General features: G+C 42.2%; 2 protein-coding genes across 4 annotated transcripts; one reads left to right on the top strand and one right to left on the bottom strand.

Moving 5' to 3' along the window:
* Window positions 1–1,193: 1,193 nt before the first annotated feature.
* On the bottom strand, window positions 1,194–16,123 carry LOC136423922 (long-chain-fatty-acid--CoA ligase 1-like). Of its 3 annotated transcripts, none has more exons than XM_066412319.1 (23): window positions 16,105–16,123; window positions 14,006–14,182; window positions 13,138–13,252; window positions 12,673–12,743; window positions 11,046–11,147; window positions 10,650–10,749; window positions 10,063–10,235; window positions 9,849–9,881; window positions 9,499–9,550; window positions 9,153–9,226; window positions 8,790–8,867; window positions 8,329–8,463; window positions 7,729–7,811; window positions 7,560–7,614; window positions 7,279–7,374; window positions 6,860–6,932; window positions 6,632–6,720; window positions 6,306–6,422; window positions 6,029–6,082; window positions 5,611–5,700; window positions 4,771–4,875; window positions 4,341–4,412; window positions 1,194–2,010 (listed from the first exon to the last, which is right to left on the bottom strand). In XM_066412319.1, exons 2-23 carry the CDS (start codon window positions 14,144–14,146, stop codon window positions 1,873–1,875), a joined length of 2,046 nt encoding a protein of 681 aa, XP_066268416.1. In that variant the 5' UTR covers window positions 14,147–14,182; window positions 16,105–16,123; the 3' UTR covers window positions 1,194–1,872. The 3 variants fall into 3 exon arrangements, with proteins under 3 accessions (XP_066268416.1, XP_066268415.1, XP_066268417.1); XM_066412318.1 differs by lacking the exon at window positions 16,105–16,123 and adding an exon at window positions 14,684–14,797; XM_066412320.1 differs by lacking the exons at window positions 1,194–2,010; window positions 4,341–4,412; window positions 4,771–4,875; window positions 16,105–16,123 and adding exons at window positions 4,956–5,066; window positions 14,684–14,800.
* A 1,342-nt stretch (window positions 16,124–17,465) lies between these two features.
* LOC136424420 (uncharacterized) lies at window positions 17,466–21,968 on the top strand. Its single transcript, XM_066413019.1, has 6 exons — window positions 17,466–17,864; window positions 18,367–18,571; window positions 18,895–19,433; window positions 19,738–19,870; window positions 20,385–20,548; window positions 20,977–21,968. The coding sequence occupies exons 1-6, from the start codon at window positions 17,536–17,538 to the stop codon at window positions 21,401–21,403; spliced, it is 1,797 nt and encodes a 598-aa protein (XP_066269116.1). The 5' UTR covers window positions 17,466–17,535; the 3' UTR covers window positions 21,404–21,968.
* The last annotated feature ends 800 nt before the right edge of the window (window positions 21,969–22,768 follow it).

Here is a 22,768-nt window from a genome sequence, read left to right as displayed (position 1 = left end):
ATACGTATAAGCCTTGATCGTAATATTCTTGTCAGGAAATATGCCTCAGCGTTATTCCAACAGAACTTGAATGCTCGACGACAGGGCGTTGCGTTGGCAAGTGACATCAAAACTTATAGATAAATACCGGCTGCTTCGTGAATTAAGGGTTTCGACTGCATTACCCGAGTGCATTCCAGCCCTTATTGAAGGCCGCGTGTCTATAGCGTCCGCTGGGACGTTGGCGGGAAATATCTGGCCACGCAGCCGATCAGATTGCTTTCTCTGATGACGCCATGCATATACATATACGTATATACCCTTTCTGCTAGTCTGTACCAGACTGACTTTGCCAGGGGAGTTTGGCTACCAAAGGGGTTGACCTTCCCGCGGACTGACTCTCCTAGCCAATTATCATCCGTTTTTTGCCGAGTTTTACGATCCCTTACCCCCGTAGGAAGGCCTGGTGGAGGTTATTGTTTTGTCAAAGAGGTTCATTTAAAGAGGTTATAGAAAACCCCAGAGAACCTCCTTGGATGCCGAAATGGTGGCGTTGAGTGTCCAGAATGGCTCTTTAGAATCCCTACTTCCATAAAATTCTTACATTTTTTGGTGAAGCTTCAGGAGCGAGCTTAATAGTATATTTTACGCCCGTTTTACAAGAATTCCCAGAATTGTACAGGAATCCGTCCGCGCATACTCTGTGGACGCCCGCCTGTTACTCTATACCTAGTTAGTACGGCCTGGCATCCCAGCACGCAGGTTGATGACAGATGACCTTCTTACGTGGTGTCCAATTTCGTACTAGTGGGAGCGTGTCAGGGAGTTCTTGAAATTTTCTGCCAAATTCACATAGTTACATTGATCGACAATTACATTCAGCTTAATGTAAGAGTAGTTACTATATATAAAGTTGTGTCAGTCACTCCCTATTCATGATCATCCTCTTAGTTTTCTTGGCTTGAAGCTACTTGACAATAATGCACATGCAGCACTGTCAACGCATTTACCCGAGCCCTATGCAAGACAATGGACAATTCTAGGTTTTGCTGCGACAATTCTTGACGGTTTGTGTACTGGTAGTGACGTCTTTTGTTGTTATTTATGTGAAGCTTGTTCGTTTGAAGAAAGATAGACACATGATATTCATAAAACAATTCGACTTTGACGCCACATGACTCATAAACAAAAAAATCCGGTATATCAGACTCATAGTCGTTGTAGTTTTCTCTTTATTCTTGCATTGATATTAGTATCGCATATGCGTTGGAATAAACAATATCAGCAGCATCCTTATTGCTATAAACGATCTCAACTGGAGCATATTTATCACCAATGTTAGCATATAAATCTTAAAATAACTTTATCTTATTACCATTATGTAATTCTTGTAAAGACAGTTATTGTATAATATACCAGTATAAAGAGTAAAATACCCCGTGATAAAACACCATGGCCTTGCACTGTATTGCAGCGTCAATCTTTCACCTACACCTTGGAGAACGGATTTGATGTGCACGTTTTCGTGTTTAAACCCCTTGGTGATGAATATATTTTACGTCAACAGTAGTGCTACAAAAATACAGTTCCAGCCCTTTACTCATTCTAAACTTCTAACTTTCCCACATGACATTTCTAACAATGTGCAAATGTACAGTGACATCTTTTCATTCTTAATCCGTAACCTGACACCAAATATCCAATATGTAAATGATCGAATGGAGACAAAATTTCAGACAAAATCTTCGTGCATTTGTTGGATCTGTGAATGGAATGTTTAATTCAGAGCTTTAGTTTAGAGTTTAAGGGAAACGGGAAGAATAGACATACACGTTTTCGTGGTTTAAGCTTTGCTGGACACGCTAATGTATATATTTAGCTGATTGGATTTGTTCAGGCCAGGTTTTCGTACATTTCTTGAATCTGTGCCAAGAATGTTGATTTGAGAGTGGTACGTTTAGATTTGAAGGTGGGGGTGAGCAGGCCGTTCTCCAGGCTGAAGAGCTCAGGATGCAGGTGGATGTCCTTCACCTGTAAATATAAAAAGGAAAGCGCTTTAAAAACACAATTCAGCAGCTTGTGATGCCAGAGTTTTGTTAAACAATAAATCATCTGTTCCCCTCTCTCTCTCTTTCTTTCTTTCCCTCTCTTCTCCCTACCTCCTTCCCCTCTTTCCCCCTCCGCTCTCTCTCACTTCCTCCCTTCTCTCTCTCTCTCTCTCTCTCTCTCTCTCTCTCTCTCTCTCTCTCTCTCTCTCAATATATATATATATATATAACAGGTAGCACGTGACAATTTCTTGTTGAACGGAGCAGGGGCCGGTATCGACTTCCGGGAACCTTTGACCCACCTCTGACGCCACGTTTCCGAACGGTCAACGCATGTCAGATTTCAATGGGCCGTGAAATACCCACAGAAGACCGATGAGACAGTTCAAAATTTGATATGATGATAAAGCACGTTTAACTCTATACTTGATACGGCTCTGCTGCATAATAGTTATCTGCCTTCATTGAAAAATAACTTCGTAATATCTCGTCGAGGGGTTCCCACATATGAAAATAAAGTATACAGCTGCATGCAAAATTATTCAACCCCCCTTGCATTTTGGACATTTTGGCAAATTGTGGAACTTTACAGCTGCATAATATTACTAAATCATATAAGTGATGAACAGATATGTTATTACAGTCTGATACCACAGCAAAAGTTAAGATTTTTTTCATAGTCCATCCAAAATAGCAACTTTCACACAAATAGTACGTTGCAAAATTATTCAACCCCCTATGAGGGGTTGTCTTTATTACTTAGTGCAGCACCCCTATTTATCTAAAAGCTGAATTCACTTGATGTAGACGTGAACGATAGCTTGTCACAAGCTTCTGGCAGTGCTCTTTGGGAATTTCGGTCCATTTCTCGTAGGCAATGGTCTCCAGCTCAGCAATTTTCCGAGGTTTACGTGTCGCAACTGCTGTCTTCAGATCCAACCAAAAATTCTCAACTGGGTTTAAGTCTGGAGAGTGTTATGGGTACTCAAGAACCTTCCAGGTTCTTTTTCTGACCAAACATGTGGATGTCGATGTGTGCTTGGGGTTATTGTCTTGCTGGAATGTCCAATGACGCCCCAGCTTCAACTTTCTAACGGAATTGGTAACTTTCCTGGCCAGAATATCCTAGTACTGGTTTTATTTCATGATGCCTTCAACACGGTGGATATTCCCAGTGCCATTAGAAGCAAAACACCCCCAAAGAATCTCAGACCCATCACCATGGGCAGGGTGTACCTCTCTGCGTATGCGTAGTCTTTCCTGTGCCAAACATACCTCTGACACGAAGGACCAAAGAGGACAAGTTTTTTTGTTTCGTCAGTCCATATAACAGTGTCCAAAAACTACTGTGGCATTAGTAGGTTGTTTTGAGCATACTGGAGGCAACTTTTCTTGGGGCATGGCTTCAGCAATGGTGTGGGTCTTGGGGTTCTGGCCTTGAGCTCTTCAGCATGAGGTGTGCAGCGCACTGTGTCCACTGAAAGAACAGTTTCTCCTTCAGCCAAATTGTTTTTCAGGACTTTTACAGTAATCATATGGTTCTTGTCCACCTGTCTTCTAAGAAATATCACTGTGGCTGCTGAAATTCTGGCCGAGAATGTCGCCAGGTCCGTTAAGGAGTTGAAGCTGGGGCGTCATTGGACATTCCAGCAAGACAATAACCCCAAGCACACATCGACATCCACATGTTTGGTCAGAAAAAGAACCTGGAAGGTTCTTGAGTACCCATAACAGTCTCCAGACTTAAAATCAGTTCAGAATTTTGGGTTGGATCTATTGAAAGCTGTTGCGGTACGTAAACCTCAGAAAATTGCTAGCCGGAGACCATTGCCCACGAGAAATGGGCCGAAATTCCCAAAGAGCACTGCCAGAAGCTTGTGACAAGCTATCGTTCACGTCTACATCAAGTGAATTCAGCTTTTAGATAAATAGGGGTGCTGCACTAAGTAATAAAGACAACCCCTCATAGGGGGTTGAATAATTTTGCAACGTACTATTTGTGTGAAAGTTGCTATTTTGGATGGACTATGAAAAAAATCTTAACTTTTGCTGTGGTATCAGACTGTAATAACATATCTGTTCATCACTTATATGATTTAGTAATATCATGCAGTTGTAAAGTTCCTCAATTTGCCAAAATGTCCAAAAAGCAAGGGGGGTTGAATAATTTTGCATGTAGCTGTAGATAGTCCGTAGTTGTTAATATTCCATGTTATTTGCCGTACATTGTACCTGATGCAATTGTTGTGCAATAAACTTGACTTGACTTGACTATGAAAATAAAGTCTCCAAAACTACATCATGATGACGTACCTGCTCGAAGGAATAAAGTCCACGTTGTTTCCCCAGACTTATCACATCTTCCAGAATAGCGTTCTTTACAGCCTGACGAGGAAAGCGTCAAAAGAACAAAGTTAGAAGTACAATAAATAGCATCTCGTTGCAAAATATGTCGTACATTCAAAGTTCGAAGAGCCATATCGTCGTCAAAGTTCAAATTCTATAGACCACGTCACTTGTTTCTAATTTCAAAGCAGATAATACGCTGGCCGGAAGGTATCTATGGGCCGAAACAATATTCCATTTGCCACCGTTCTGCCGCAGATCATACGGTGGCAAATGGATATAGATTCAACCCATAGATACTGTCCTGCTACCGTAGGATCTTCTTGGAGATTACCCTTTTTCTCTGAAAGGATGATAATTTGAAGAATTAGTGTTGTGTGTACAAAGTTATAATCACCTTATTCTTGCACAGCTGTTGCATTGTGCCTTCCAGGTTCAGATTGTTCTTGGCCCAACCAGGCAGCACCTCGGGGTCGGGAACGAAAACACCAACACACGAGGCCTGGGGATATACATCACCATGAACGTCTTTTGCAGTCTGTTCAAATGTATCACGCTATACTTGTATCTTCGTATCTTTTTACAATATCTCAGTCCTCATTGCGCATGCTCACAGTCTGTGAACAGGTTTTGTGAAATGATAAAGGGGATGACAAATAAGGCGTTGGGGACGAAAATACCAACACACGACGCCTAGGGATATACACCACCAGATGAACGCGTTTAGCAGCCTGTTCAAAATATATCACGTACTACATGCATGTATCCTCGTATCTGTTAAAGTAAGGCCTCGACACACACAAAAACATAGTCTGAGTGAACGGGCCTGGTGAAATAATAACGCCAACAGATATATAATAACGGCCAATAGAAGGTTTAGTAGAGTTAATCATAAAATGCATCAAAGAAAATACGAAAGTTGGTATATTCTTATCATAGTTCATATGGTAAAGAAATATTCGGATAGTCATGTCTTTGAGTAAGAAATGAGAATAAATGACACAAATCAAGGCAGTATTATTCATTCAAGCGTCCAATAGGTGGTGCCATCTCATGAAGGATTCATCTATGAGTTCCCCGACAATCGACCGAGCTTCGCCTATTGTAACAGGGCTGATTTTCAAGGGGAAAAACGCTCAACCCTCTGTCGATTCTTAAATCGGAGGACCAACAAAGACGACCGGACTGTGTGACAGGGGCCCTTTTTTTAAAAGACAATATTTTTTTATCAACTAACCTTCAGGCTCTCTCCGTAAACAAACGCTTGCGCCACCAGTGGGCTGCTCGTGTAGATGCCCTCCACCTTCTCAGGAGCAATGTACTCTCCCTGGTATCGGTACAAAATAAAATGCATCAGTAAACTTTTATAACTAACAGAAAAGTTCGATTGTCATTCTAGCCGTTGTCAGGTATTGTTGTTCACCTTCTAGTGCCTGGTCAGCAAGTGTCCTTGCTGTTTCTGTAGCAGGGTATATTCTTACAGGGAGGGGTTGCTAGCCATTCCCCCTTTGTCAGTGTAAATGTCCAATTACTGTAAGCACGTGACCAAACACATAATAAGCATGTTCGGATTTGTGATCATCACGTGATATTTCGGACAGCGAGTGACAGGATGCCCCCATCAAAACCATGTGGACGAAACAGAAATGGTTTACCTGTGCAAGCTTGAAAATGTGCTTCTTTCTGTCAATGATCTTGAGAACGCCACTCTAAAATGATACAAAACAATCGACCAATGAAACATAAGTCTACAGAGAACTTTATCCGAGCCTTCAATGAATATGGAAATGCGCCAATGTCAAAGGAATTACAAATATGTAAACCGAACTTGAAATTGAAGGAAATTGTAATGGAAGAACATGAGCACATAAAATGAATGAATGAATGAAGGAAGGAAGGAATAAAGGAATTAATTGATAAATCAATCAATACCGGCAGCCACTCCCCGACATCTCCTGTGTGCAACCAGCCGTCATCATCAAGCGCCTCTGCTGTTCTCTCGGGGGCCTTGTAATATCCCTTCATAATGTTCGGGCCCTTGACGCACACCTGTCATTAGGATAACAATACTCAATGGGGAAAAAATGTTGTCTTGTCTTCTGATTTCTAATACTAATAATCTGAAATTCTTTTTTTTTGGTGAAGATTCATAAATGACACCTAAAGAAACGACTTTTCCACATTTTATTCATATTTCATTTACAGCATATGATCTTGACTGAAAGCGTGTAGATCGTTCGTCAAAACAGGACCCTTACCTCCCCTTGGTTGTTCTTGGTGTAGTAGTCCATTTCGGGGATGTCCACAAGCTTCACGAGGTTGCAGGTCAGCGGTGAGCCAACGTGACCTTAAGGAAATTTGAGCAATGTTGGCTAGTATAAAGGGACATATCAAAATCAACGAGCATGACATAACATTGATACCGTACGATTGAAATATGATTGATGCATTTCTAGAAAGCAGAAAGAAAATTCATAATGTCTCACCGGTGCTGTGGTCACCAGGCATGCTAAAGGAAACCCCGGCATTCGCCTCTGTCTGTCCGTATCCTTCATACACCTGGTAAATAATAGGTAGGATGTTCGTTTGTTTGCTATTTTCTATATTCTGATGGCCTGAGCTTTTCTACAAATTAATCTACCAAGAGCTTGATATGCAGTTGGTCGATGCTACTTTGAAATGAAATTATGAAAGACAAAATGTATAAATTACAATCTATTTGAAATCACAAGGAGTACTCGAGTAACGAATGCGGTACCAAACGTAAAGTGTTGTCAGGAGATCAGAGGACTGTTCTAAAATTTGGTGAGTTCACTCATCTTGTGTCGGAGCAAATTCAAAGTCTTCTCCATAAAGAAATTCATTTATGGTACTGGAGATTGGCAGGCCTAGGTAAACAGCTTACCGTACAGCCAATGGCCGCCCTTAGGAATGTCATAGCTGTCTCAGACAGGGGAGCCGATCCTGTGATTATAGCCCTCACACGACCGCCCAGAAGATTCTACAAACAGAAGGTATGAATACGTTTGTGATTTTTTTGCATCTAGGATTTAAAGATAATATTTCAATACAACCTATACAACTGTACACGTTGTTTGATTATACGAAAATAAACAAAATCAATATATTGACGCAAAGATGTTTTAGGAATCGACTATGTTGTGGTCAGAATGTTGAAGAACTTACTTGGACTTTGCCAAAGATCAGAGTGTCCCAAATACTGTTGCGTCGGACAATCCCTCTGAAAGATGAAGAGTGACATTAGATTGATGATTTTGTGTTGAGATTGTATCTTAAGACAATACTTAATTTCCTTAACATCATGTCCTTATGAAGACAATAATGCCAATCTTACCTTTTGACTTCCGCACTTTTGCTCCTCAAGGCAATTTCCAGCAACTTGGTCTTGATAGCGCTACCTTGAACTCCCGCGTGTACCTACGAAAGATTAGATTTTTTATTTGACTTCATTTATTTGTATGTAGTAAAAGAAATGTACAAAACAAGAAAGATAACGTGCTGTAGATTGAAACGAAGCCCCCCATGTAATAACTTAACAGTTGAATCTTGGATTTGAACAAATTTGACAAATCAAAGATTTCAGACCCAATCAGAACGAAAGTCAAAAGAGACTGATACCAGCTGCTCCAAGTCAAAGAAGCATAGTATACAAACGCAGAGCAAAGGTAAAAAAATACTACTGTAAATGCAGAAACGTTCGCGGTGGTTTTATGTTCGCGGTTTTCGCGGTGAACTCTTTTCCGCGAACCCACTGAATCACCGCGAAAAGCCGTACCGTTGTGTGACTGTAGCGCTACTTTTGTTTCAAACGCGAGCTGAAAACCACAGCGAACACTAAATTTTCTCCCTACCGCGAAATTGAATCCCCGCGAACATTTCTGAATTTACAGTAACGTTACCAAGTTCAAGACAACAATCAAAGAAGGATCATCACCTTGTCAAATATCCTGTTGAGCAGTCGCGGGACAGACGGGAAGATAGTTGGCCGCAGTTCCCGGAAGTCGTCCAACAGCTTCTTGACGTCACCACCAAAGAAACCGATCTGGACACCGGTCATGAAGAACATAACCTAGAAAAAAACACAAGAAAATGATAGAGCTGTCGTCTACAGTCTTAAGAAAATGAATGCAATCGTAACAGTGCTTAAGTCTTTTCTTATCATATCATATAACACTCTAACACTCTATACATGTTGCATGTATACTATGAATTCGTCAAAGTTAAAGAAGGGTAAATCAAGGCAAGTCATGGTTCCCAGAGATTCGATACAATTGCCGACGGCCAACAAACTATTCCTTCTTGTACAGACTTGGATACATTTACGTCACATTTGCATAAGTTATATTGTTGTTCACTAGTATAACGGTTAAACAAGCATGTTGTTACAATACTCACATGTAACGATCTCTCGAACTGGTGGGGAAGAGGCAAGTAGGAAACATGCATGTCATCAGGCCCCAGGTTCAGGTATCCCTGAAAGAGAGGAGAGTACAGAAATCTTATTATGAACATTCCGACAAGACAACATAAAAGCCTTTTGATAGTTACCTTTATCACTTATTGATAAGTGCTCGTTCGTCTGTACTTTCATAAACTTTCATATATGGCTCATTGTTCAAGTGTAAATGGTGTGTTATATATGGTGCCTTGGCTTAAGTGGTGACTCTTCATGGTGGCTTTGTTCATCCCAAAAATGTGCTCATGTAATCAAAGATGGCGATCAACAGTTTCCATGACGTCATCAAAATGGTGACCAACCTCTACGTGTTTCAGCACGGCACTGATGTTCGTGACGATGTTCTTGTGAGTCAGCATCACGCCTTTAGGTAATCCTGCAAAGAATGGGAAACAATTTGTGATCCAGACCATTTGTACCAATGTAGTGACCTTTGTGTCATTGGTAGCTATCGTTGATAGGAGACTCAAGGCTTCGTGTGTCCTATGTAATACAATGTCCTTGGTTTGTCAAACATTCAACTTCGTAGCTCTTCTTTGCCAATGGACCAACAGAGAAGACGGTAGGCTTTACCAAACTAAAGTAGCTCAACTATTTCTTAATAACTAAAGTTGTTGATTAAAAGATGCAACGGTTCACATTACCAACCTGTAGTGCCGCTTGTGTAGCAAATCGTCAGCAAGTCCTCCGGACGAGGTGGCTAATAAAAAGAGAGACAGGGATTTATATCTGAAAACAACGAAAGGGACTGCTGCTTCTATCAGGGACTGGGTCAGTATTGTATGTTGAGTAGTTCAACGGTCCACAGGATTAAAATACTTCCACGTGACTACTATTGACCAATCAGATGGAGAACCAGGTGTGTGATGATTTTTTTAAACTTTATAACAACACTGTCTCGCTTGCAATGTATATATTAGTATTACTAGTAACCAAACCACATGTATCACACGTACCTGTATAATTGACAAAATTAATGAGTAATAAAAGTAACTTACAACAGCGTCGTGTGGGTTTCTCCTTCCAGCTTCCTGTTTGATAAGAAAGAAACTGATATGATCAGGTCAAGATGTCACTTTTAAATTTCTTATAAAATTTCCAACAAGCAAATTGGTCCTTTCACCCTTCTATACAACAAAAAAGTACCATTCAAGTATATACGTGTGAAGAATTTTCATTGATTGATGAATCAATGACGAAACAGGTCCGTACCTCCACGTCATCAAACGTCATGACTTCAATACCCAATGAAGTGGCTCGTTTCTTGAGCTCGTCATTGATCTTTTCCATGACCACGATTCTCTTGACCACGGACACATCCTGCGCAATGTCGAGGATGGAGTCCACTTTCTTCTCCACGTCGCAAACAATGGTGTGAAGATTTCCTGGAAGATAGCAGAAGCGTCGATCATTTCATCATCTTCATCATCTTCATCATCATCACCGCATATCAGTGTCCTCCACATCTTATTATTTCAAACCCTAAGACTGTCGCACTTTGATTGTGCTCCTTTAAGAACATGCATATGATTATTTAGTGAACAAAGCAATCAAAGACATCAGACGGTAAGCACCGTCTGGCAGAACATACAGAAACTGCAACTTGGAAACACACAGACAGATATGCTCAAAACAATATCAATACTTTAGTACCTTGGAGTTGATTTTGCTGCTTTTTGAAACTTACTGTTCTATGAAAAGGGGAAACCCACAGAATCATGTTGTAACATCTACCACTGCCAAAGAAATGTAATCTTGTCCTCTTTGGACCTGATGTTACGGTCAATGTTAGCGCTCACCCTGCTCGATGACAAATTTGATGGCCTGTGGTCCCAGCGTGTCGTACAAAGGAACAACCACCATGGAGAAGGCGCTGCATGCCTGCTCAGCAATCACCCACTGGAAAAAAACATTGGAGTGTTGTGAAATAGGTCATCAGGGTACGGGACGGGGGACGCTACAGACTTCTTTGACCCACTGATGACGCCATGTCAGGGCTCGTGATTGGTCATCATGGTTGAATAAGACTTTAGAGACGGCCTAAAATGCGTTGAGTTGTTTTTGTTGTGTTGGATGGCAGTTACGTTCGTGATAAAAAAAGTGAAAATTGATAAAATTGTGGCAACTGAAAAAACGTTTTACCTAGGTAATTCACATCAATGTGTGTTGCAATATAAAATCAATGTTTTGCCAACCTCTGGTCGATTCTGGGAGAAGATCCCGACAAAGGTGTCCTGTCCGGGAGAGAGGCCTTTCTCCAGCAGACCCGAGCCGAACCGGAGGGCGCTCTCGTGCACCTAAAACAAAGAAAATCTACAATCACCGCAAAAGAACAAGTGAAGACATCCCCAAGACTACGGCTATATTGTCCTTGAGTAACCTTACGGCAAGCAAAATCAGCGCTGCACAATCAAGGCTACCATCTGGTTGTTGAGGTAGCAGAACACAGTATTTCACCCATCGGAATTCACATGGATATTTACCTCAAAGTGAGAAGCTTCGGGGCTTCTATTGATGATACGGTGAACAAGAAAGGTACAAAAATCTATAGTATGTTTGAGTTCAGGGTGCAATCTATAAAATATGAGAAACGAACTAAAAGTTACCGGCTTGTTCCCTTCTGATGCCCTTTTATACATGACGTTCAGCGGATGTCATGTGAACTGCAGCTGCCCAGTAGTTGGGCGTTAACAGTACTAGTAGTATTCAGGCGCAAATTTACGCCGACCGAACAAAACTCAAAATCCAACTTATATATACAGGCTCAAAACTACTGTTCGGCGCATTTTCCGCCTCGCTGGCGTGCACAGAAGAACTGATCTATACCCGAACTACTGCCGCGGATAAATTCTGTGTTTCGCGACCTTTATAAGTCACGTAAGGTCAATGAAGCCTGAAGCTTGCTGATGCCTGTGTTGATTTCGTCAGATGTTCTTCTCTGATTCTTTTGTGCTGATGACACCGACTGTGAGGTGAAAAACCAGCATCATTCTTCTTTTGTGTTGAGACATTGTCCTTAAAGGGGCAAATACTGCCACGTGATATTGAGTGGGGTCAGATAGCCTATGTTGTTTACGAAAGATTTTCTTCTCTGATTATTTGTGCTGATGACATCGATTGTGAGGTCAAGGATCGCCAGCTTTATCCTTTTGTGCTGAGACCTCGTCCTAAAAGGGCACCTACTGTTACGTTATTTCATTGGGATCCGGTAGCTATAGCCTGTGTCAGGTCGAACAGTAATTCATTCAAAGTGTCGAACATTCAGGACCTTCTTACGACATAGTTGCCGACCACTCCCCAACCAAGGTCGGCGCGGGGTTGGGATTAGCCTGGAATCCATCCTATTCTAGCTCCTCTGATCGCATGCAAGCAGAAAAAGACTTTCCCAACTTCGATTTAAGAATACATGAATATAGTCCGTTGGTGTAGACTAGCAGGCAACCTCGCCTACCAACTCCGGACCACAGAAGACATTGCTCACGGCTAATTCCCAACCATGGTCGGGAGTAGGTCGGGAGGCCATGGTTGGCTATATGTAACTAGCCTGGGTACCATCCTCCGTACTGACCGCTAGCCTGGGTGCCATCCTATTTCTACCGGGGCTCCTACATTCGCTACCCTAAGCATTTTATAGGGTAGCGATCGGATGTAGGAGCCCCGGTAGAAATAGGATGGCACCCAGGCTAAGTGACCGCGGGCTCAATCGCTTCGCTTGCTAACCACGGATCAAGCCAAACGATTGAGCCAACGGCTACTACGAAGGACGGTACCCAGGCTAGTGTGTCACAGGGGCCTACAGATATTAAGCAATACATATAACACCTGTTGATATGTCATCCACTGGTATGGTTCCTGTGGTACTGCTCGCCAACCAATGCAGCGTCCCGTACCGTCTGTGTAAAAAATGATAAATAGAAGAAGTTATGTTGTTAACACATTGCAAGAACAAAGTAGTACGATTTATGATCTGTAACGATGCTCTTTTAACTGTTGAAAGTTTTAAAAGTGATGTCTGTTGATTACTATAGTACAAAAGCTTCTGTGTTGGTACGTATAAGCAGGAAGGGAGGCGGCATAGACTTCAAAGAACTATAGTCACGTGTCTGCAATTCACGTGGCTAAAGTGATGGGTCATTGATCCTGAAGAAGACATAAGTAGCGGCTGAAGTTTCGGTAAGTTGTACCTTTGATTAAACTTTATTAAGCCTTTAGACTTTAGTTAAACTATAGTAAGACTAGCTTGAGTTGGAATGATTTTGTTACATAACGTTAAGCAGAGAGACGTACTTGTTAACCTGATACCCCTCTGAAACCCTTCGTACGTGGTTGTGACGTCATCGTAAAGGTATTCCAGCAGTTTCCCATCCTTGCACCGGGTGGAAATGTGGGCTCCATCCTGGCCCTGCATCGGGAATCAATCAATCGATCAATCGATTGATTAATCGACCCATCGATCGATCAATCAATCATCTTTATTTTAACAGGAATCAGCACGTATAATCTCGGAGTATATATTTCTATCAGGAATACGATGTCGCTTTGGCGTGCCCATTTTGTACATATAGCCTGACAAAAAAGAACATTCATAAACTATTCACGCAGCAGAAAAATAGCTCGCCCGACGAGTTTGAGAGCTTGCTGACAGGACATTTTCGGCCGGCCTGAATAAGGTCCAATGTTCGCAGGTCACAGAGCCCCGTCCAATGTGACGGGGCAGATTTCAAGTGAAAAATAGGCTCCACTCTCATTTTAGACAGTAATACGGACAGTGTCTTCTCAATCACTGAGATAATGTTTAAAGACCGGCCGATGTTCATGAATCATAGGTCACAGAGCCCCGTCCAAAGTGACAGGGTAGATTTTGAAATTTGGCGACCCTCTAGAGATCGAAAAGTTCGGCTAGCGTGACGCCGGCTCAAAAAAATATGAAAAGGTATTAAATAACCATGACTTCACATACTTATAAAATACATATACACATACACATACACATCCATACACACACATACACATACACACAAACACAATACACATACACACATACATACATACATACATACATACATACACATGCACGTAGTTACTCATACGCTCGCACGATCTTGACTTGCCTGCTATTTAAGTCTCATCTCAGTAAAACAACTCGAGAACTGACCTCAACCTCCACAGACTGGCGATCAAGTGGGCAGGGTGGTTCGACCGGAGACGGGCGGGAGGCCAGGTAGTAAGCCCCCGCCGCCACTGCAGCGGCGCCCGCCGCCAGCTTGGTCGACGAGACGTTTAGAATATTCTCCATGGCCGTACTTGTGGATTCCACCGCCGAGTGTGTTGTCTAAACAGTACAATTATGATAAATTCAAAAGCCGGTCGTGCAGAATAAAAGGGCATTCCTTTCGGTCACTCTTACAAAAGACACTGAGACGTGGCATGCGTCTGAAAATTAGGTAGATGAGGGCGTACTACTACTGTATTACTGGATAAACAAAATAAACGTAACACCCCTCCCCCTCTTCTGCTACTCACAGCTAGTCTTAGTCTATCTTCTTTGCCTCCAACGTTTAGTTGCAACATTTTGAAAGGAGGACAGGGTTTCCTGCGTTCTATGGACTGTTTCCTGCAATGCTTACAAACGGTTGCTCCCGCAGAGCTGAAAACAGTGTCTTCCGTGGATTTAAGTTCAAACCCGAGCACCAAAAAGATCGCGACAAAAATCTAGTTAGATTAGAGACTAAGCTACTCAGTGAAACCGATCTATTACACTGTTATGCTGTCATACTGTCTAGAATGCATGCCAACTCACTACTCTCAGCCAAGAGAACGGTTGAAGAGTTACCCTTTAGAAGTCTGGTGCCCCTCTCTGAAATTTTGGCCCCGCAACCTTAAGAGTGGCCTAGTTGTCTGGCCACATTTTTAAAGGGTATTTAACTTGACTCTTTTGTGTGAAGCCAGCAGCGCGGTAAGGGGCTGCACCGGATACATGGTGGTGGGGTTGTGGTAAAATAGATACGAGTACACTGAGTAAAAAATGATAAAGGGATAGGCCTCCACAGCCACCAAGGGGCATGTACTAGTATAAGTATTATAACAGTATGGCATCAGGGATTGTGTGGCAAGGTTTGTTAGTGAACGTTTTTTCCAGGTCTAAAAAAATTCAGCATTTTTCTTATACATTTCGCGACAATTTTTTAGTCCTGAAACTAAATTATTGCAAACATTTTTTAGATCATGATTGGTGTTGTTGTCATTTTCACCTACACCCTCACCCACTTGCGCTCTCTTGATCGGTCCCTTTAAAAGAAAAAATGCACCCATTGGGTGACTTTTGACCTGATGTCACGGTGTCAAACGAGGACATAGCGTAGATATGGACAGGAAGGGTTTCTAGATATGTTGGTCCATTCAAGAAGGCCAACAGGAACATTTTCTCACATATCACGTGCACCGTTACATTTTAAAAATAGTGTATGGACCCCGAAGAAGTTTGATAACGAAGTTGGCATGTATGTGAAGCCCACACAATGTAAATAAAACCATTGCACGGTAGAATTGCGGCATTGTGTTTATGGTTGTTGACTCAGAACCTGTAGGTACGGAGTTTGAAACCCTAGCAGGTCCCGATGTTGTGCTCTTGGGGAATGAACTGTACCCCAATTACCTCAGTGGATCAGATAAATCGGTCCGTATAGATATACAGCTTGTACTATTCAGTACAACAAATTCGGTGTGCTACGCTGTGAAGCGGTTTTACGGGGTATGCAAATTACAAACAGATACAACCGGATCTGTCTACTGCTGTGTTTTCAGACAATAAAACCAGACCTCTGTGCTGCTGTGCTTGCCTGCACAGAATGATAAGAAGTTGGCACAACATGAGTGGGGACACCACAAATACTCAACATCACCGTATCATTGTTGGGCAACTTGCCAGTAATAGTCTTGTGACTGAAATAACTCCAAAGTTGACAAAAAACAAACACCGCCTTGTTATCAGGTCCAAACTCCATGGTCGGTGGGAGAAAAACACTCAAAACTCGTGACGGTATTCAAAACGTCTATCAGGGCACACACTCCCTTGCTTTCTGTGGTTTTAGAAAAAGGGGTGGGGACAATACGACCAGATCATATCCTCGTGCCCCCCCACCCCCACCCCCTATTCGCGACAGCCATTAGCGCAGAAGATTCGGAGTATGACCAAAAACTATAAAAAAAACTGAACCAAACTTTTCAACAAGTCTATCGACAAGTCTATCGTACCTTTGGTAAACTGGCTCAGGGCTCAAAAGCGGCCACGTATTCCCAGACAGTCAGCCGTCGTTTGTGGTGAGCAAAATCCGACACGTACCTGCTTTCTCACCTTCGGGCTTTCCCGTCTCGTGTTGTCTTCAACAAATTAGATAGCTGTGTCTCTTATAAGGTTTATCGAGTACCAGAAGTTTTGGTAATACAATGCTAAAGCAGATTGCCGAAACCCCTTATGTAACCCGAACGTTGACTTCGCGCCAAACAGCTGGTGAAATGTGAACTTTGACCCGCCTGGCAACATTACAAAGACTCGTGCCGGTGGGAATTCTTTAGTCATTTTGAAAGACGTATCTCATAATCTCATCAGTTCGAACACAGGACTGATGTACTGGTCCTTATTGACCCTTATTCAGCCAGCGTAGTTAGTCTGGTGAAGACCGGGTTACCACTATCAAATCAGAACACGTTAGCCTGGGTGCCAGACTGCTTCCAGGGCCTACATTGGCCGACTCCTCGGCTCTATGACTAACACCCCCCCTCCTGAGTTAAACCCTGAAACACCCGCTATGATTTTTATGTTGCCTTGAGTACAGTGACAATCGCAGAAACACACAGAAATACACGGACGCCTATGCAGACCCCCATTTCCCACGGGTCAATTATGGTTACTTAGTATATGCATTATATTTAGTGACACTCCAACATGAATAAAAACGTCTTTTTGCATAGAACACAAATTTTCCCGTCATATATTGCAGGACACCATAGCCTTCAGCAATTCTCCAAAACGGACAAGTGTTTTTACAGCACGTTCTGACTTAGTATACAATGTACTGCTATGGCTACGTACTAGATGTACAATTAAAACAGCACATAAGGGACCATAAGGGGCTACTGCACTGGTAGGAAAGACGTTTCCTGTTGCGTAAAATCAAATCGATGTCCATATTTGACCTATGGACTTGAAATACATAACGTGGTTGTCAGGTGAGCAATGGACGGTTCAATTACATTAGGGGTGTCGAATTGTTTTCTCCCAATGTCCGAAATCTAACATTTTTGGAAAAGCAAGCAACAGTGATGAAATACTATTATTAAATGTGATAAATGTAACCAGACTCGTTTTCCAATAGACAAGCTAAGGCACACTATCTGGTATACAACCTCTTCTACAAACATCATTTGCACCCGGCCTTTTTCTGGAGGCGCCACGTCAGTTGTTGACCGAAAGTCAGGCGAGTGTTTACTGAAACTGTGAGAACTTGAGTCACACCTACACTGACCAGTTTCAAATACTGAAGTATGTCTGATCGCAAGATCAGGGGGAACCGGGGGAGAGGTAGGGGAAGGGGTGCCCGTGGGGGTAGGCAGAGTGGGGTGGGTGTAAATGTAGCCCCTGGGGCTGAGGCAAACCCTCAGTTCACCACGGATCAAGTCGTTGCCATGGTAAAAGCTTTGTCTACTTCCCAGCCTTCTCTTGATGCTGCAATAGAAGCGGAAGAGCAGTTTGAAGAGGAAGAAGACACCACCGAGAAGGATGGAGCCGGAAAGGGCAGAAAGAAATCAAGCCAAGAGAAAGGTCCTACAGGAAAAATAAGCGCTAAGGAAGGGAGAGTCATTCGAGAGCTGGTCTCCATTCTGTTTGACAAATCTGATGATGTGTCGATCGTCAAGCTGCAACAAGAAGCCAAGAAAATCTCCCAGCGTCAAGAGTACCAGGATCCAGGGAAACTGGCTAGTTTCCTGCAAAAGCACGACTTCTTTCAGACCAGGTACGATGGAGTGATCAAAGTCCATATATAAGATACTCAAGAGATAAAATACCATTTTCATGTTGATACTAGTTTTATGGTGGACGGTGACGCCTGGAGGGAGAGAGCAACCTTAGTCCGGGCAAGCCGACCGATATGATGGTGATGACTAGTTTTAATCAAGAAAGCGTTATGACATATATAGATACATGTTGAAACTGGAAGGCGTATGTGAAAGAATATGCAATTATTCAGGCAGAGCTATATCTGCTATGTTTCGGTCGAAAAAATTGAATAGTTGATTACACGTATAAAAAAAACAGTCTTAATTCAGATGTTTCCAGAAGGTTGTATCTTACAAAGTTGAAAATCAGCCTCTTACTCAATTGTTTACCATTTTCTTACAACAAGCAAAATTAGAAGAGCGTTTGCTATATACATGTACTTCCATAATAGTGCACCATATCATATTGTCCTAACTATGCTGCATTCTTATTGTGTGTGCCATTGTTTGTGTGCAAAGGTTGAACAAAGATGGCGTCATGTTGGTCAAAGTCAAGCGTGATGTCACCCTGTGTGGGAAATACACCGCATCGGCATGTAAAGAAGATGGTTGCCCTCATTTCCACCTGTGTCGTAACTACGCTTCAGGGCAGGGATGTTCTCACGGACTCAGCTGCCAATTCTCCCACAACCTGAAGGATGATCACAACGTCGTGGTGTTGCAGGTATTTGGTGTGGAATTTTCAGTGGTGGTGAACTCATAGACACGATGTATACAACATACCGATACATGCTTAATGTATTTTTATACACTAGAATGCATATCCATGCAAATTCCACGCTTTTGTTGCATCAGATTTGTCATGTCGTATTGTAATATTGCATAATATACTCAAATATATGCATAATTATCATCCAATTTCTGCATATTTTCATCACTACTTCGCAAGACCACTCTAGAGTCATTCCGGAGCAATTACTGCTGGTCCGGGTCCAAGGTACGATTCATTGTTTTTGTTTTTCCTTACATTCTACTTTTGTTTGTTAGGAAAATTTCTTGGATGGCTTGGCAGAAGCACAAGTTCTCTCCATGATCGTTCAACCGGGAAAATCTAAAGGAGGCTCCAAACCCGCGAAGAACCCAAAGAAGGATGAGGGGAAACCTTCCATCGACGTCCCTCCGCCAATGACACGACAACAAGAGTTAAAATGTCTTCCACGCGTTTGCCACTTTTACAGCAGCGACGGTAAGTCGTGCAAAAACGGCCCAGCATGCACTGCGGGCCTCCACGTCTGCAAATTCTATCTCACCGGCAGTTGCAGCCGCAAACCGTGTAAACTGTCGCACAACATCTTCGACCCTCAACCGAAAGATTTGCTGAAGAAGAGCGGGCTCATGGGTAAGCCAGGAAAGTACATCATCGGCCTATGTAAAGAGAAATTCGAGGCTAAGAAGAAAGAAAAGAAGGAGAAGCAGCAAGCCCCACCGACGGAGCAGGAGAAGCAGCAAGTCCCACCGACCGAGGAGGAGAAGGAGAAGCAGCAAGCCCCACCGACCGAGGAGGAAAGAAAAACGACTGGCGACGAGTAAGTAACTTCAATGTACTTATAATCCCTAAATAGAGACGGAGGCCGACACAAACTATCCGCTACATTAGATCCACATGTCAGCAACCTGCATAAAATGACATCATATTGATTCAATTCAAGACTGTTTTGGGGTGGTTTTGTGTAATTCTAATTCTTTGAGTTACTGCACTTAAAAAGCTTTATTTTCATATCTGCTGTCATATGAAGGGTTTCCTACAATATCTACTTCCACATCCCCGATATAGTCCTTTAAATATGCTGCAATGGTAAAATAAAAAGCTTGATGTTTCGACATCTTTAGATTGCCTCAACCCGAAACTTCAACCGAGCGGACGCATGATGACGTCACGACCATTCCGGAACCTTCAACCGAGTGGACGCACGATGACGTCACGACCATACCGGAACACTGGGTACCAATGGGAAGACCTGAGGTATGGGAGATCCGGTCTGATTGGTCAATGATGTGTATTATTGCAATTTCTACTTTGATACGAATGATGTGCTTTTATGATTTGATATCAAAGACACTGGTGGTACTTAAGTTTCATTTCACAATAGACATCTGATCCTCATAAACTCATTATTTGTAGGCAACAGTGCGAAAATATCTAGACCACACATTTGTCCACATAGCCCAATGTCCGCTCCCATACGTAGAGCCTCGCCTCGCCCCTATACAACGTTGGAGAGCCTCTGCTATACCGGGCTGAGGTTTCCACTTTTGTGGGCGTGGCCTCTAACCAGTTTTCCGCCAATAAGAGAATCACCTAATTGTTTTCTTTAGGTAAAACCGATTCTCTGATTGGCTGACAGATGGTTAGCCCACGTCGACAGAAGTGGAAACCTCAGCCCGATTAGCAGAGGCCCCCAAGGTTTATAGTACAGGCCACAGGCAAGGCTCTGCACACGAGAAAGCTCAATTGCATGACAAAGTTGTTCTTGCAGGGTGGTTTCGTGCCGCTGGAAAACGACATCGCAATAGTGGAGGTCCCTCCAAGTGGACAGGAGGTCAGTGACGTCATGTCAGCCTTCCACCAGACGTTGAACAACACGAGAATTCACTCCATCAAACGAGTGCAGAACTTCCATCTGTGGGATCTGTATTGCAAGTAAGTGTTTGTACTTGTACAAACATGTAGTTTGGTAACTGGAGACTTGCAGGATTGAAACGTTAGGCAAATTTGTCACATTTGAGCCAATTTATGAATTTATGAATTTATGAATTTATGAATTTATGAATTCATGAATTTATGAATTTATGAATTTATGAATTTATGAATTTATGAATTTATGAATTTATGAATTTACGAATTTACGAATTTATGAGTTATTCGTGAAATATTTGATGAATCGCTTTTTGTGGGGATTTTGGAATTTGAGTATCGAGTTCCAAACTTTTGGTATGCTCCGTCTGGCCTTTGAACCCGAAAGTCCCAGCAAACACTGGGCTTCTAGTACTAGTGCCAGTGCACCGGTTTAAAAGCTCTATGAGCTTCTATTTCATGGATCAGTGAATTAGTGTTGGTCCCTTCTGCAGGAAAAGAATTCAGATGAAAAGGCAGAACAACAACAAGTTTCCGAGGGAACTCCGTCTGTTCCACGGCACCAACCAGGAGGCAGTCTCGCCCATCTGCAACCAGAACTTCGACTGGCGGCTGAGCGGGGGCAACGTCGGTCAGCTCTTCGAACAGGGGAGCTACTTCACCGTGAACGCAAGTTTCGCCAGCGCGTATTCGCAGCCTAGCTATCCGAGTGGCCGCCGTTATATGTTCTTTGCAAAGGTCCTTGTAGGGCGGTATGCAAAGGGAGACAGGTCTTTCTGTAGACCTCCACCCTTAAGCGAGGCTGATCCGTACGGATATAGGTACGACAGTTGTGTTGATGATGTCAACAATCCTAGCGTTTTTGTTGTTTTCGAGCCGAGCCAATGCTACCCGGAATATCTGATTGAATACTCATACTAAACACAAAGTATACTTACCTGGCGATACTAAAGGAAAATGACTCGCCAAACCAGATAGTCAAACAAGAATGCTATGATGATAAGGTCCATGATGACAATTCTTATTCTAGATTATACTTAACATCGTTTAAAACGAAAACTTCGAGTTTGATCCCAAACATGAAACAAAGCAAGGACAATAGACGAGAAAGATGCGATGACAATTGTGAATTATTGCTAGTTCATATCGGAATAGTGTTTGCAACAACCATAATGATAGAAAATGAATAAAGTATCAATAGTTTTGTGAATCGTGATGCCTAAATAAGTTTTCCTTGGATTTGACGTTTTATTTTAAAGCAGTGGAATGTAAACATTGTATCTGCACTCATATTTGAATATTCACCTATATCCATTAATGAATATGTCGATGGAAAATTGTTACACAATAAGAAAAATGAAGCATCTCTTATTTGTTATTGTTATTGATGTTACATGTAGGAATGTTGCTATTACATACGAGGTCTATTGCAATTTTTTGCAGTAATTTGCTCCATTTCTTGTTAAAAATCGATGTCTGTAGAAACAAAAAATAAACATTAGTAAGTATGTATTGTTTATTGTTGTAACTACTCTATGAATCGATAATTTTCTGCAATACAGCTGCATGATTGATAGTCAACTATCACTCCAGTTAGCAAACATCCCTAATCAACGGTCAGTTTTGACCGGTCTCCGGTCCGTTTTCGACCCGCCTGGCAACATTTTTTTAATTAAATAACAGAATAATATACAGGACATAGAGATGATGCACTCTAGCTATCGCTAATATTAAACATCATCTCTGGAAATGAACATTACAACTTACATAGATACAATAACAATAAGAAACAGCAATTGGGTCGTCCAATACAAAGTAACTAACAAACAAACAAACAAACAATCAATATGATAACACACCTGTACTACGTTTCAAAACGTTTGCTTGTAGCGATAAAGTTCTGTGTCAAGCCCAAAATTTTACAATGGATTTTTGCAACATTGCAAAGAGTCATGTCAGTTTCTCAGTCATTTGGGAAGAATCCCTTTTGGAATGTAATAGAGAAAAAGGTCTCATAATCTCGTCAATTTGAAATTCAAGACCATGGAATTATAATATATTTACAACATAGGATGTACAGCGGGGTAGGGCTCGTGCCGAGAGGAAAGGCAGGTAAACGTTTGACCGGAACCGAACCGCACCCAACCCCCAACAAATATCAACCTCTGACTTCTTATTACAAGCACATTTTATTTACTGTCCTTCCCACAACATATGGTGTATAGGGCGGCGCCCATCGCCCTTTCTATAGCTATTTAAGCACTACAGCATGTGGCTAGCTTGCTG

This window comes from Branchiostoma lanceolatum, chromosome 18 (assembly GCF_035083965.1).
Source record: "Branchiostoma lanceolatum isolate klBraLanc5 chromosome 18, klBraLanc5.hap2, whole genome shotgun sequence".
In the NCBI taxonomy this organism is placed as follows: domain Eukaryota; kingdom Metazoa; phylum Chordata; class Leptocardii; order Amphioxiformes; family Branchiostomatidae; genus Branchiostoma; species Branchiostoma lanceolatum.
This window is presented reverse-complemented; position numbering and strand designations above follow the sequence as displayed.